The sequence below is a fragment of the Dermacentor variabilis genome, chromosome 5 (genome assembly GCF_050947875.1).
Source record: "Dermacentor variabilis isolate Ectoservices chromosome 5, ASM5094787v1, whole genome shotgun sequence".
Taxonomy (NCBI): domain Eukaryota; kingdom Metazoa; phylum Arthropoda; class Arachnida; order Ixodida; family Ixodidae; genus Dermacentor; species Dermacentor variabilis.
The window spans coordinates 74,791,456-74,806,645 of NC_134572.1; the positions used below are offsets into that span (position 1 = coordinate 74,791,456).

The 15,190-nt window shown below is 46.1% G+C and overlaps 1 protein-coding gene across 1 annotated transcript in view; it reads right to left on the reverse strand.

Moving 5' to 3' along the window:
- LOC142582807 (transmembrane protein 192) overlaps nt 1-11,373 on the reverse strand; it is a 30,597-nt gene extending 19,224 nt beyond the window's left edge. Inside the window, exons 1-2 of the mRNA XM_075692857.1 lie at nt 11,180-11,373; nt 9,952-10,089 (exon numbers count right to left, since the gene is read on the reverse strand). Coding sequence (XP_075548972.1) covers nt 9,952-10,089; nt 11,180-11,212 — 171 coding nt within the window. The 5' untranslated portion in view covers nt 11,213-11,373. The remainder of the gene's footprint in view (nt 1-9,951; nt 10,090-11,179) is intronic.
- Nucleotides 11,374-15,190: the final 3,817 nt, after the last annotated feature.

Sequence of the window (15,190 nt, forward strand, 5' to 3'; positions counted from 1 at the left end):
ACCAGCGTTAAAACAATTAGAGGTCTTTAAATTACTGTATAAATGATCAGATTCTTCACTACATGATCTTTTTGAAAAGCGGCAGTAGGAATGCACATTGCATGAGCAAGCACGTTTTGACCCCTTCAGCCAAATGACACAGCTGTTAAAAGCTTTGCCAGGAGCAGCTACTCTCTCTTTGAGAAGAAATGGGAAAACACAAAAAAGAACTTTGATAAAATCTTTTCACAAAATAATGAATGCTTAATGCCTTTAGTTTAATTCACAGACAGGAAAAAAGAACTTCTGGAACACTACAAGAGGGGCAAACCATAGTACTACAAGAAAAGGGTCAGCAATATTTAGCTAGCAAGCATTAACCATGACAACTGCAGGTTCTCACACACACTATAATTTAAGATGTCCAGAGAACCAGCCCTCCCCCTCCCCCGCCCCGCCCAAAACAAAGATTCCCAATGAATAAAGAATTCAATGGCTAGGGTAACGTGGCAAATCATAAGCGAAATGGGATTTCCCACACATACAATGAAATAGAACAGGGCTGATCATCACATTTTCTTCCTTTTCATCATCTGTCCATGCTGTTACTTTGTTACCATATTGTCCACGTTGGCCATGCTGCACAGTCTCACCTCTGAAGTTATGTCAACATAGCAATCTGGACTGAAAGATGTATGCAAAAGTCAACATTAAAGCATGAGCCCAAAGGAAATGCAAATACTATAAGCAAAAAGGCGAGGGTTAGACTTGATCATTCTGTACCTGTCCTCGTTTCTTGTTTTCATGTTGCATTTTCTATTAAACTTTCGCATAAATATCATACAGCAAAATTAAACAGTAATGCCAGATTTACGAAAGCCAGAGCTAAATAATTTGCATCCGAATTCGTTTTATGAAGGTGGCATAATCTGAAGAAACAAAGCTGAGTGCAAGCAAAATAACATGCAAATTTTCTGCTATGTTGCACATTTGTGACAATTGATGCTCCAGTAAAGAAAATTATGCAGGAACTATCAAAGCTGGTTATTTAGGTAAGTGAACAGCTTTCTGGCCCAGCTGCATTTTCTACGCAACTTTGAGAATCACTTAAATGCATTGAATAAACCGGCAATACTATGAAGATGGCATGTTTAAGGCTTTAATGGTGTTTTTGCAATTAAAGGATGATGCATAATGCTTTTGGACAAGCAAGGGCAAAGATTTCCAGCGGGTAAATCAGTTGTAATTTTTTTTATTTAAAAGCTTTTCTTTAGGTGTTATCAAGACATGCAATTTTCCACTAAACTGCTTATGCTTTTATTGCTGCAGCGTAAACCACATGATGTCTTTCTATGTACCCGATGCAAGGTGAACATTGCCAAGATTGCGGAACAAATGCGAGAAGTAATGATATAGTCGTCATCACCTGGCAATGAACCATTTAACATGTGCACGTGTGAGAAAGTGTCACCCACAAGTTGGTGACACCTCCTCAGAGTTTTTCGTGAAGTTATGTGGCCAGCCCTTCACACACGAATGGGCATTCCCCAACAGGCAACCAGATACGGAAAAATGCACCCAGCTCTCAAAGACAGCTGTTCACTTTAAACACTGCACACTTAGATTACTGCAAAAGCAATAATCCAATGAAACACTCATGCTTAAAGCTGTTAAAATTTGTTTACTCTGAAGTATAAAGCCATACCTAAAGGAAACTTTCTCAGTGGCAACCAAAGGGCAATGCTGCAATAGTTTTACAGATGTCCTGTGGTTCACGAAATTCCATTAGGCAGTTGGAAATTTTTGCACAAACACACTTGCCACTATACTTTGTGCAACTGGAAACAGTTTGACCCTTACGCCTTGGTTGTATGAGTCATTGGAAAGTGCTGTCCATCTCCAGTCAGTGACATGTGTTGTCAGGTGAACAGCAGCTAAAGGAAACAGCTTCACAAGCTACCTCTTTGCTTTGAGTTCCAACTCTGAGAACAGCAACAACTTTTCTCTTAGCTTTGTCCTCAAGTGTCAACTAGTCTCTCCCACTGAGAAGCAACACTGTCGTACCGCTTGTGACTGGGAGTGGCATTTGCAAATGCTTATTCACGTCATACTGCAACACCTGGCACTCCAGTTTGCAACTCCTGTACGCGCAAGCACCTGTTGTGTACCTGTCTTTCATATGACGTCTAACATCTTCCTCTTCAGACAACTTTAGACCGGCTAGTCTACACGTCCTTTCCCGAGTCATTTTACGAGTAATAAATACTGGAGCCATGGCCACATCAATTGCTAGCACTAAATACTATTCGCATGTCTGAGCAGTTCTGAAAGTGCCCCGGCTTGAATGACCATTTATAGTCCACCGTACATCCTCCAGCTAGCACAGAGTGCTCTCTCCTCCGTTCTATTGACCCCACTTTCTTACCCCTGTGTACAGTAGCAAACCGGATGCTCGTCTCGTTTATCTCCCTGTCTTTCCTCTCCTTGCTATCAATTTTCCCTGCTTCAGCAGGGGTGCAGAGATCTGATACTTTATATACATTTTTACAGCAAAGCTGTTAAGGGCTAGTTCCACCAGGATTGTGTCCATGTGTCGACACAAAACTATCATCATCAGGAGTGGCTTCTGTGTCGTCTTCTTCCACAGCTGGCTCGCTGGCGTCCCTCGATGTTACCGCACAAACGCACTCGTGCCAATGCTCCCACGCTTGTCGTCATTAATTAATTAAGAAACACAAAGATGTAACCAATTTTACAGCGAATTACACCAAAGCTGTTAAAGGCTAGTTCTCTCAGGATCGTGTCGATGTGCAGACAAAAACTCCTTATATGTGGGCCGATACCGAAAATAGTGCAATACCGGGCCGACCCGTGGCGAAGGTGAAGCCGGCGTTAAGCACTCACCATACGTGGGCCGATACCAAAGATGGTGCAATACTGGGCCGACTCGCGGTGGAGGTGAAGCAGGTGTTAAGCACTCTCCATATATGGGCCGATCCCAACGACAGTACAAAACCAAGCCAACCCGTGGCAGAGGTGCAGCATGCGTTAAAGGGACAGTAAAGGTTAATATTAAGTCAACATGGACTGTTGAAATACAATCCCCGAAACCTTGAAATGCTTGTTTCATGTGAAGATGAGACTTATCTTAAGAGAAAATGCGTTCTGAAGCATCCATGTAGTACCTCTAGCGAAGTTCAAATCGCCCGCCCTCCGATCGAGGAGCGGCGACATCATAGTCTCATAGTGACGTTGCGCCGTCAATGAGTAAAACGGCGCCTGCAGACGGTGCTACGGCTTTTCTGCGCAAAACGCAAAGGCATGGCCAGAAACAGAGCCAAGACAGAGCCGACAGCAGTGCGAAAGCGGAACTGTGCTGGTTAGCGGAAGGAAAGCGCGTGACGATAAGCTGGTTCTTTATTTTATGACGCCAAATTTGACGCTCATTGCAAATGGACAACCCTGACAACGACACATTGGCTGCTCGCGATGCTGGGCTCGACTTCAGCTATTTAAGCACTGACGAACGTGACCTGCTACTGAGGGCTCGTGCTGCGGCGTCGTGTACATCTACGACGGCAACTGTATGTCATTGCTGTACATATTCGCACATTTGTAGCTTTTCCTTTGTGAAAACCAAATGCCGCACTCACCACCCCGTCCTCAACCTGCAGTTCTTCTTGTGCTTCGGAGAATGCAGGCAAGACCAACGGAACAGCGCTACAGGAAAGCACTGCTTTGAAAGGCACTCCACACGACTTCAGTAAGTCGGCATTGAACTCGTAATCCTCTGGACAAAAGTGCAGCGAGCACACTATGCGATTTTTCGGCTCTTTGCCAACGCGTTGTGGCAGAGGTATGGCACTTAACCACTTCGAATGAAGAGGATCACTCGTTGCACACAGTGATAAGTAACATTGGATTCGCCGCTGCAGCTGCCCTTGGCCAAGTTCTGCGGACCGTTCGCGCATCCCAAGACATCACGTAGACGTAGCATTCTCGCTGCTTGTTCCAAATGCAAGTTTCGTGAGCCAGCAGAACCAGCGCAGCACGACGCAATAACGAAACAACTGAAACTCCAAAGCGCATGCAGCACAGAGTCGAGCGAAAACGAAACCTTTCGACCACCCATACTACTGAAGGGTAATGTCAAAATGGTATTTTTTCTTAGAATCGAACAGAAGTAGACAAGTAGCATTTTCTTCCGTCTTATAATCTAATGAAATTATCTTTTTAATTCCAGCAGTTGAGTACTAGTGACATAAATTATGATGAGGACTGCCTTCGTCATCGGACTAGAACCGTAATGTCGCTGGGGGGTCTCAAATCGTGTCATGCATTTACTTCAATTTCTCGGTTACTAAAGCTCTGTTCGCAATTATATTGACGCCTTAGACGTTCTAGAGCATTGCTTTATCACTTTAACTTGACTTCATAGTAACCTTTAGTGTCCCTTTAAGCACTCCCCATATGTGCGCTGATCCCTATGATAGTGCAATGTCGGACCGGCCTGCTGCGAATGTGCAGTTCACCATTAAGAGGTCTACATACACAGGCTGGTCATCCTTCTTCACAGAATGGAAGGGCACCGAGTTTTTTCAAGCTGTCATCCAACAAATAACAATTACTGTAAGTAAACGCCACAAAATTATTGTTGCGCAAAGTCTCGTGGACTTGATGTGGATTGTGCAATGACATTTAAATGCATCATCGTCATCATCATCATCATCATCATCATCATCATCAGGCTGGTTACGCCCACCGCAGGACAAAGGCATCTCCCATATTTCTCCAACAACTCCGGTCACGTACTAATTGTGGCCATGCTGTCCCTGCAAACTTCTTAATCTCATCCGCCCACCTAACTTTCTGCCGCCCCCTGCTACGCTTCCCTTCCCTTGGGATCCAGTCCGTAACCCTTAATGACCATCGGTTATCTTCCCTCCTCATTACATGTCCTGCCCATGCCCATTTCTTTTTCTTGATTTCAACTAAGATGTCATTAACTCGCGTTTGTTCCCTCACCCAATCTCTTTTCTTATCCCTTAACGTTACACCTATCATTCTTCTTTCCATAGCTCGTTGCGTCGTCCTCAATTTGAGTAGAACTCTTTTCGTAAGCCTCCAGGTTTCTGCCCCGTAGGTGAGTACTGGTAAGACACAGCTATTATATACTTTTCTCTTGAGGGATAATGGCAACCTGCTGTTCATGATCAGAGAATGCCTGCCAAACGCACCCCAGCCCATTCTTATTCTTCTGATTATTTCCATCTCATGATCCGGATCTGCCGTCACTACCTGTCCTAAGTAGATGTATTCCCTTACCACTTCCAGTGCCTCGCTACCTATTGTAAATTGCTGTTCTCTTCCGAGACTGTTAAACATTACTTTAGTTTTCTGCAGATTAATTTTTAGACCCATTCTTCTGCTTTGCCTCTCCAGGTCAGTGAGCATGCATTGCAATTGGTCCCCTGAGTTACTAAGCAAGGCAATACCATCAGCGAATCGCAAGTTACTAAGGTATTCTCCATTAACTTTTATGCCCAATTCTTCCCAATCCAGGTCTCTGAATACCTCCTGTAAACATGCTGTGAATAGCATTGGAGAGATCGTATCTCCCTGCCTGACGCCTTTCTTTATTGGGATTTTGTTGCTTGCTTTATGGAGGACTACGGTGGCTGTGGAGCCGCTATAGATATCTTTCAGTATTTTTACATACGGCTCGTCTACACCCTGATTCCGTAATGCCTCCATGACTGCTGAGGTTTCGACAGAATCAAACGCTTTCTCGTAATCAATGAAACCTATATATAAGGGTTGGTTATATTCCGCACATTTCTCTATCACCTGATTGACAGTGTGAATATGATCTATTGTTGAGTAGCCTTTACGAAATCCTGCCTGGTCCTTTGCTTGACAGAAGTCTAAGGTGTTCCTGATTCTATTTGCGATTACCTTAGTAAATAGTTTGTAGGCAACGGACAGTAAGCTGATTGGTCTATAATTTTTCAAGTCTTTGGCGTCTCCTTTCTTATGAATTAGGATTATGTTAGCGTTCTTCCAAGATTCCGGTACGCTCGAGGTGATGAGGCATTGCGTATACAGGGTGGCCAGTTTCTCTAGAACAATCTGTCCACCATCCTTCAACAAATCTGCTGTTACCTGATCCTCCCCAGCTGCCTTCCCCCTTTGCATATCTCCAAAGGCTTTCTTTACTTCTTCCGGCGTTACCTTTGGGATTTCGAATTCCTCTAGACTATTTTCCCTTCCATTATCGTCGCGGGTGCCACTGGTACTGTATAAATCTCTATAGAACTCCTCAGCCACTTGAACTATCTCATCCATATTAGTAATGATATTGCCGGCTTTGTCTCTTAACGCATACATCTGATTCTTGCCAATTCCTAGTTTCTTCTTCACTGTTTTTAGGCTTCCTCCGTTCCTGAGAGCATGTTCAATTCTATCCATATTATACTTCCTTATGTCAGCTGTCTTACGCTTGTTGATTAACTTCAAAAGTTCTGCCAGTTCTATTCTAGCTGTAGGGTTAGAGGCTTTCATACATTGGCGTTTCTTGATCAGATCTTTCGTCTCCTGCGATAGTTTGCTGGTATCCTGCCTAATGGAGTTACCACCGACTTCCATTGCACACTCCTTAATGATGCCCACAAGATTGTCGTTCATTGTTTCAACACTAAGGTCCTCTTCCTGAGTTAAAGCCGAATACCTGTTCTGTAGCTTGATCTGGAATTCTTCTATTTTCCCTCTTACCGCTAACTCATTAATCAGCTTCTTATGTACTAGTTTCTTCCGTTCCTTCCTCAGGTCTAGGCTAATTCGAGTTCTTACCATCCTATGGTCACTGCAGCGCACCTTGCCGAGCACGTCCACATCTTGTATGATGCCAGGGTTAGTGCAGAGTATGAAGTCTATTTCATTTCTAGTCTCGTCGTTCGGGCTCCTCCATGTCCACTTTTGGCTATTCTGCTTGCGGAAGAAGGTATTCATTATCCTCATATTATTCTGTTCCGCAAACTCTACTAATAACTCTCCCCTGCTATTCCTAGCGCCTATGCCATATTCCCCCACTGCCTTGTCTCCAGCCTGCTTCATTCCAGCATGCATCATTCAAGCTGACAGAATCGATGGGCTTGATGAAGGTGTCCACCACAGTGGAACAATTAGGATGACATAAGCAATGACAGCTAAAGTACCATCACTTTTATACTCTGGCAGAAAAGTGATTATTGTCTAGATCGACCCAGCATTAATTTTATTAAAGGGACCCTGAAACGATCTTGATGATTTTCTACAAATGTACTGAGTCGTTAGAGTACGTCCTTCTGATCATTAATTGACGCATCTAAGTGTTCCGCGTAAAGTGTGTAATTTATTATAAGGTTTTAAAAATGCACATCACTGCCGATCGCAGCATACTGCGCGGCGGAATTTTAAGCCGCCCCTACCCATATGATGGAAATCACCCATATGACGTCAGAGGGGCGAGCTATCCGATTGGCTGACCAGGGCGCGAGATTGATAATTTTTTCCTACTTGATGGTAAACAAATGATGTTCGTAATAGTTGGAATGTTAGTTAATTTGTTTTTGTAAAAAGAAAGTAACATAAAGGGAAAGCACAAGAACAATTTTTCCGTGCACTTAAGCACTTCCGGCACACAGCAAGTGTCGTCTGCTTGCGTTACAACGCGCTCCATCTTTGACGAGAGCTCCGCCGTCAGTGTCGGTCTGTTTTTTCGCGAGCGCTATGATTCGACTTTGTTGCGTTGTGGTGGACTGCAAACGTAGCGACTGGCAATACGTCACGCTGCGACATCGTGTCACTTTGCAAGCCAGTAGACGAGCGGACTGGCTGCAGCGCATCGGACTGCCGCTATCCGATCGGTGCCAGGATTTTCGCGATTGCGGCCGTCACTTCACACAGGAAGATTACTAACGCAATAGCGTTTCGAGAGTCCGGTTTACGGTAATTAAACGCAAGCGTAAGGGGACAGGGCCTGGCCATGTCCCCTTGCGTGTCGTTTCATGGGATGAACAGAAGCGCAAATGTGAATGGTTTGCACGGTGCAGCCACCTGGTGGCACAGAGCTCAACCAGACACAGTAGCATTAACAAAATGTATATTTCTTTGCTGCTGGTATAAATTTTTCGCAGGAGTGTAGTCGTTAACACGTTGTTTTTGTAAATGTTTAAAATGTTTTACACTTGGTTAGAGCAATACTAGCTCTTTCTTTGGCTGGTTAAGCTCTGCGCCAACGGGTGGCTGGACCGTGGAGACCGATCAGAAAGCTCACGTACGTCTATGCTAAAGTTCCTTCATCAGCTTGAGTTTATGCCTCCACCGTTCCGTCGAAACTTTCAGTATAGTGTGTGGTTACCAGAATACAAGACACGTTTGGCGCTGCGACAGAATGCTCGCAATGCACGCTGCTTCGATAGCTCTCGCTTGGGGTCGACGGCCAAGCGGCTAGCGGAGAGGTTTCGCATGGGCGGGGTCGGGCTCCAAAACAACCAGAAGTGGACAATATGACGTCGCATCGTGACGCAGACCCAGTGAAGGCGGAGCTTAGCCCCGATTGCTCGACGAATGAGTTGAGGAGGAAAAGCATGGCTAGGGAGGAAAGTAACTTCTAATCGCTTGTAGCTCCATTAATACGTAACGCTTCACTTAAATTTTGCTGCGAATGTTCTACTTAAGCTGTACCCTACGCGTCTACAAAATTTGTCCGAACTGTTTCAGGGGCCCTTTAAGTAAAAAGCAATTTTTAGATCGCTACACACTGTGCTACTGCATACATTCAATGGTGCAAACGTCAAATGTCATGCACCAAAGTGAAAAAGTAAATGGCTTCAGAATATTTGTGTGTTCAGTGACCTCCAGGATGTAGACGAATAGATGTTTTCAGACTCATTATACCACAAAACTTGGGCATAATTATCTGTTGCATTTGACAGCCCCTCATAGATTGAAGTTTAATGCAGTGGTGTCCAGCTGTCAATTTATTGCTCCTAAACTGTGGTGCATGTTCAGGGCACAAAGCCTGATTTGTCACAAATACACAACCAGCACCTGCGTGAAAAAGCATATTGTTAATGTGTAGACTACCTTTAGCAGAAAAGTTGCATATATGTGAGAACAACTGGTAAAGGGTTAAAGATAATGTGATCAATCATGACTTCTGCTTCGGAAAGCAAAGGGTTGGTTAAGTCGAATGGCCGTACAAGTGATCTTCACCATTAATCAGTTAAAGTTTATTGGTTAAAAAATATTGAATAATTCAGCAAGACGCACCAATCTGTCACTAAATATAGCGAGTCATAAAAATAGCCCCATCTGATGATGACAACTGGCCTTTTATGGCACAAGATGGTGGTCAAAGAGTGCCACAGTTTCATCTTTCAGCGAAGATTCAATGCCAGACAATTTTGATAACTTTCCCCCCACAAAAATCTAACAATGAGCATACTTCAAGATAAACACGCAACACCATATTAGGCAACACTGGTGGTATGAAAAATATAGTAATAAAAAAAAATTATGGGGTTTTACGTGCCAAAACCACTTTCTGATTATGAGGCACGCCGTAGGGGAGGACTCCGGAAATTTCGACCGCCTGGGGTTCTTTAACGTGCACCTAAATCTAAGCACACGGGTGTTTTCGCATTTCGCCTCCATCGAAAAATATAGTAATCATGACACTGAAGCAGATCTAGGGATGAGGACACAAGAAGGCAGCACAGCACAGTGTTAAACTAACAGCCTGCCCCTTATTCTGGTATGTGCCTACATAAGCAAATACAACTGCACTGAAACAAAGAACAATAAAACTAAATGCACAAGGGAAAATAAACACATGAGAAATAGCACACATGTGAAACAAGACAGGTTTTAAGGCGTAATAATGATTGACTGTTTGTTTGATTGACTGGCCGTGTTTCAGACAACACTTACAAGACTCAGACCCTGAAAGATGATAGCTGCTGAGCTTCTAACAATCCTGAAAGGTGGCTCGAGTTCAGGTGCTGAGACCGGGTTCACAAGGGGTGCTGCATCCTTGTACATAAAGTTTGCACTGTCTGCCATGGAAGCCTGCAAAATAGGAAAACCACGAAGTTGACTCACAGACTAAATGAAGTACAGACATGTTGCTGCAATACGACCCTCAAGTCAGTGAATAGGTCTGCGATCAGTGACGTGACTGTCCGTTCCCTGTAGGATGCACAAATTCGTGCACCTTTGTTATGTCACACAGATACTATGAACGGCATTTTGCTAAGCATTGACGAAGTGCAGTGTTTCTAGTCGCTTTCAAAATAAAACTGTGCGTCGCTCGCGAAACACTGTTTTACGAAACAGAAGAGTCCCACGTTGCTCAAACGCATTGTAGCATCCATAAATTTAGTCTGACAAGAAGCTAAATCTTTTATGGTACATTCCTTAAGCGGTGCTGTCACATGCGGCGGCACGCGAGTCACGAATTTAAGGTTAATAAAATACACTCGAGCAGCACTGCAAGAATTCCAAAGATGTTCCACCTCTCTGGTGGAACTCAATGTCTCGGCTGCATCGCATTGGTATCTTCCGAAACACGACGCACGCCCGATAACCAGCTACTATTTAACGTAGCACGCAGATACCATAACAAAATAGCGTACCATGATGTCGTCGCGCTGCATTAAGTACTCCCATATCCCCTTCATGCTTGACATGCATCAGGTGTCCCTCTAAACAACTTGAGCTTCTACAAACCACCGGCTAGAATCCGAATCAAAGCTCTTTCGATCAAAGCTGCCTGAACTGTAAGCAAGCGATCGACGCGCCAGAGTTGAACTGTGACCGCACAGTTGCTATAGCGATAACATTGTAATATGATAAGCACAGTATTGCAGATGATGCGCCGACCTTACGCGCAGATGATACGGCGGTCAGTCGAGCGATGATCCAGCGTGAGCGTCGAACTGAGAAACAAATATCAAAAATTAAAACAAGAAAAATTGATCGTCAGGGAGGAGTTAAACTGGCGTCATCCTTAGTGCTTCAATAACATTTTAGGCTGTCACTTTGTGGTAAGTGCACTGCCATTCCAATTGACATATCTGCACAATTTGGTGACGAAGAAACGAAACAAAATATCGAATCACTGCACGAGCCATCGGCGAGAAGGACGGAATGAACCTACCTCAAACGTTTCGTGGTCTGCCAAACTGACCATGACTTTTCGGCCACTTTTTACACAAAAAACATCAGAATCTACGCGATGACACTCGCGGAACAGTACACCGAGATCGGAAAACACTTATTTTTAAGTCGGCTGTGTTGATAGAACGCCTTGACATGATTGCGACGGCGGCGGCTCACACAGTGTTGCCGCGTGAAGACATCGAGCTTTTCCTGCTAAGAGTAGCGAAAACACATTTTGTAGCCCATGTAGCCATGCTCGTAGCCTATGTGGTACCAGAGTCCTTTAATAAGTATAAAAGGACACTGATAAAAGGACTCTAGTGGTTTTATTGCCACGGACAGCACAACTCGGAAAGCGCACACAATAGTCCGTCGATTTGCACTTCTCCAGCGACAGACGTGGGGAAATTATATCTAGGGACTACTTTGTATTTAGTGATGGCTTGCTCATGGTAGTAGGTTATGCACAAGCGTTATATTTTTATTAAGCGCTATTGAGCTTCATAAAACTTCGAAAGCATGTGCGCCAGTTTGCACGGCCTCCGAGATTTTAGCGCTCTGCTGTTTCAAACGCGTGGTAGGCTGAGATCTCGAAGGTCATGCTGTCATGCTTTTGGCGTACGGCAATGTCGTTTCTTGGTTGCTGCTCGTCCTAGTTCAATTGAACGCTCTGTGGTCGAGAGAAAAGCTCTTGACTTAAATTCATGGCGAATTCGGCAAATCACACCAGCTCGCACCGGAGCTCCCTGGAGCGACAATGATTGGATGAAATGGCGTATTGGGGCGCCCCGGTGCGCAGCGTTGCGATTTGACGAATTCGAAATTAGAGAGTCAAAGGAGATAGTAAACTCACCCATTGTTATGGGCCGACTCTCCCTCTTCAACGTTAGCATGCGATACCTCCCGCTATTACTGGAAACTTGAAGGAAGGAAAAGGTTAGGAAACGGTATCGCGCTACGCGATTGAAACCAAGGTCGCCCAACACGTGAAGTGCGCGATTTGTTTTAGCGTTCCCGCTCTGCAGGCAGAGCCACGCAAAGCCAGCCGAACAAGTGCGCACTGAATAAAAATTTCTGGCTCTCCCGTAATCGAGAGTACATCTAAGCATAAAACGGCAGCCGGCAAAGCAGATTGGTTGGAGAGCACGTTCGCAACGGCGCACCCCACCACAGCACATGGCACTGGTTCGTATGGACGCTGCCCAGGTAGAAGAAAACGGGTTAAAGGCGGCCCGACAGCACGACGGGCATCAAAAGATGCCCGGGAGACAGAGCGCACTGCCCAGCTAGAAGAAGAGCGCCTGCAGGAGGCGCCACTCAACGAGGCGCCATCTCTCTAAACACATTAAGCAAGATGTTTCCCACCCAGTATAGAGACATTTGCTCCTGGTATCACATTACATGGGGATGCGTTCAGAATCAACAATTCCTTGAAATAAAAGACCCGAGGGTGGAGCAGTGGGAGAGGGTGCTCCCCAGCAGCGACCCGAAAGTCCAGCATGGACTAGTAAGGCACGCTCACCGAGTAGCCACCCTCAGTGGTGCCCTGGAATAGGGGCGTCGACCCTGCGCAGATGGGGAAGAAGACCGTGAAGACGGCCGACCACATCTGCCACCGCTAATTTCTAACCAATTAGAGCAAATAAGGTTTTTCCTCCTCCTCCTCGAGGCGACGTAAAACCCGCGCTGCGGAACTCGTGGACCGCTGGCTGTCAAAAGAGCGCTAAGCACCAAAAGACTGACGGATAGGAAAAACTTTAATGAAAAAGGACCTGCGAGGTTGCCAGCCCGGGCTCATGTTACCCGGGCATTATGTGCGGTGAAGCATAGCCTTTCCACCGCTGCCCGGGCCCGGTGAGTAGTCCATAGTTGGTCATGTAGTTCCGAGCTAGTCAAAGTGCTTAGCCATCGCTCCTCGAGAAGGTCCGGTTCTATGTTGTCCTCTACATATATTGATCTGATCTTTGTGCACTTCCATAAGATGTGTGCCATGTCTGCGTGTTCGTGCTTGCAGAGCTTGCAACTCGCGTCTGGGCATTCGGAACGTTCTGGTTTGCAACCTTCTCCAATCTGTTTCTTGAGACCTGTCGAGTTGTTTGTGGAGTTGTGGGTATGCTTCTCTTTGTTTCGTATAGTGTGTCAGTATGTCGTGGTACATGACCATGTCTGTCCCTGTCGTCTTTTATCGCTGCTTCGTCGTCGTCGCCTCCTCCGTGTTCTCCATCGCCTCCGCCGCACTCCTTCCCCCTTTCCCGGAGTTTATGGGATGTTGCCGTCACTGTCCGAGCCGCGGTGGGTTAGTTCTCGCGCGGCTCGGTGGGCCTTCTCGTTGAGGTTGGGAGGGGCATTCGTGGTTACTTTTCCTATATGTGCTGGGATCCATTTGAGGTATTTGGGTGCGATTTTGCCGTTCTTGAAGTCTTCTCCTCTGCGGTTCAGTATTTTGGCCGCCTCGGTGGAGACTCAGCCCTTTGTAATGTTCCTAATAGCCGTCTTGGAGTCGCTGATTATTGTTCTTTCTTGTTGCCGACCGTTGATTACAGCCAGTGCGATTACCGTTACTTCCGCTGCCTCCAACGATCTGGTCCTTACGGAGCCCGCATTCACGGTCTTTCCTTTCGTGCATACGACCGCCATTGCGAAGAGGGAGTTACCTTTGTCAGCGCCGACACCACCACTGTCGTCCCGGTTTCGGGGTTACCGGGCGGCGTCTACGAAGAGCACCTCCTCCCGCGCGCCGTGCTTTTTGTGAAACGTTTTCGTGCGGCATTTTCTTCCCTCGACATTGTGCACGGGGTGCATGTTCTTCGGGATATTTTCCGTGTTTATTGCGGCTCAGACGTCTGGGGTGAATCTGCGTCTTAGGGCCGTTCATTCCGTGGTAGTTTATGCCGATCTTTTCCATGATCTCTCTGCCCGCCTTGGTTCTGGAGAGTCGTTCGAGTTGAGCTATCCTCTGTGCTTCCGCGATTTCCCCCAGCATGTTATGTACCCCGAGTTGCAGTAACTTTTCGTTTCTTGTGTATTGGGGGAGACCCAGTGCCGTTCTGTACGCTTTTCTAATGAGCGCGTCGATCTTGTCTTTCTCAGCCTTGTTCCAGTGGACGAATGCCGCCACGTACGCGACGTGGCTGATCGCTAAGGCCTGAACGAGCCGTACGACGTTTGTTTCTTTATAGCCGCTCCTGTCGCTGGAGACTTTCTGTATTAGCCGAACGGTCGCGGTGACTTTCTTTTCCAGGCGCGTTATAGTTTCCGCGTTTCTTCCCCAGGCTTCGATCCAGAGACGCAGGACTCTGACCTTCTGGACCATGGGTATCTCCGTGCCTTTCCTCTTGGTTAATCTGATTCCAGTTTTATGTAGTTCCGCTACGTCTCTGAACGGTTTGCCTAGCCTCCTGGGGCGGTAGAGCAGCAGTTCCGATTTTTCCGGTGAGCATTCTAGTCCGGTGCCCTCCAGATGATTTTCGATTGCCTCCATCAACTCTTGAAGTCTGTCCTCCATATCGCCCTCGCTTGCGTCCTTCGTGGTCCAAATCGTAATGTCGTCTACATAAACGGTGTGATTAGTGCCTTCTATTCGCTCCAGTATTTCCGATAGCCCGATCATGACGAGGTTGAAGAGCATCGGTGACACGACGGACCCTTGCGGTGTGCCAGCGCTGCCCATGTCCACCTGCATACTCTCCTCCTCGTCCATCTTCATTCCGGTTGTTATTCCCGTAAGGAAATTTCGGATGTAATTGTACGTTCGTTCGTCCAGGCCGAGTTGCGCGATTCTGTCGAGGATGGCCGCGTGCTTGACTCTGTAGAAGGCCTTCTTTAGATAAGTCCAAGATTGCCCTCAAGCTCCGCCCCGTGGTGTCTATGACTTGCTCCTTGAGTTGTATCATGGCGTCTTGGGTAGAGAGCCCTCTTCTGAAGCCAATAGTGTTGCTGTGGTACAGGTCGTTTGACTCCAGGCAGCCGTTAACTCTACTCAGGCAAGCGTGCTCCATCACTTTACCAA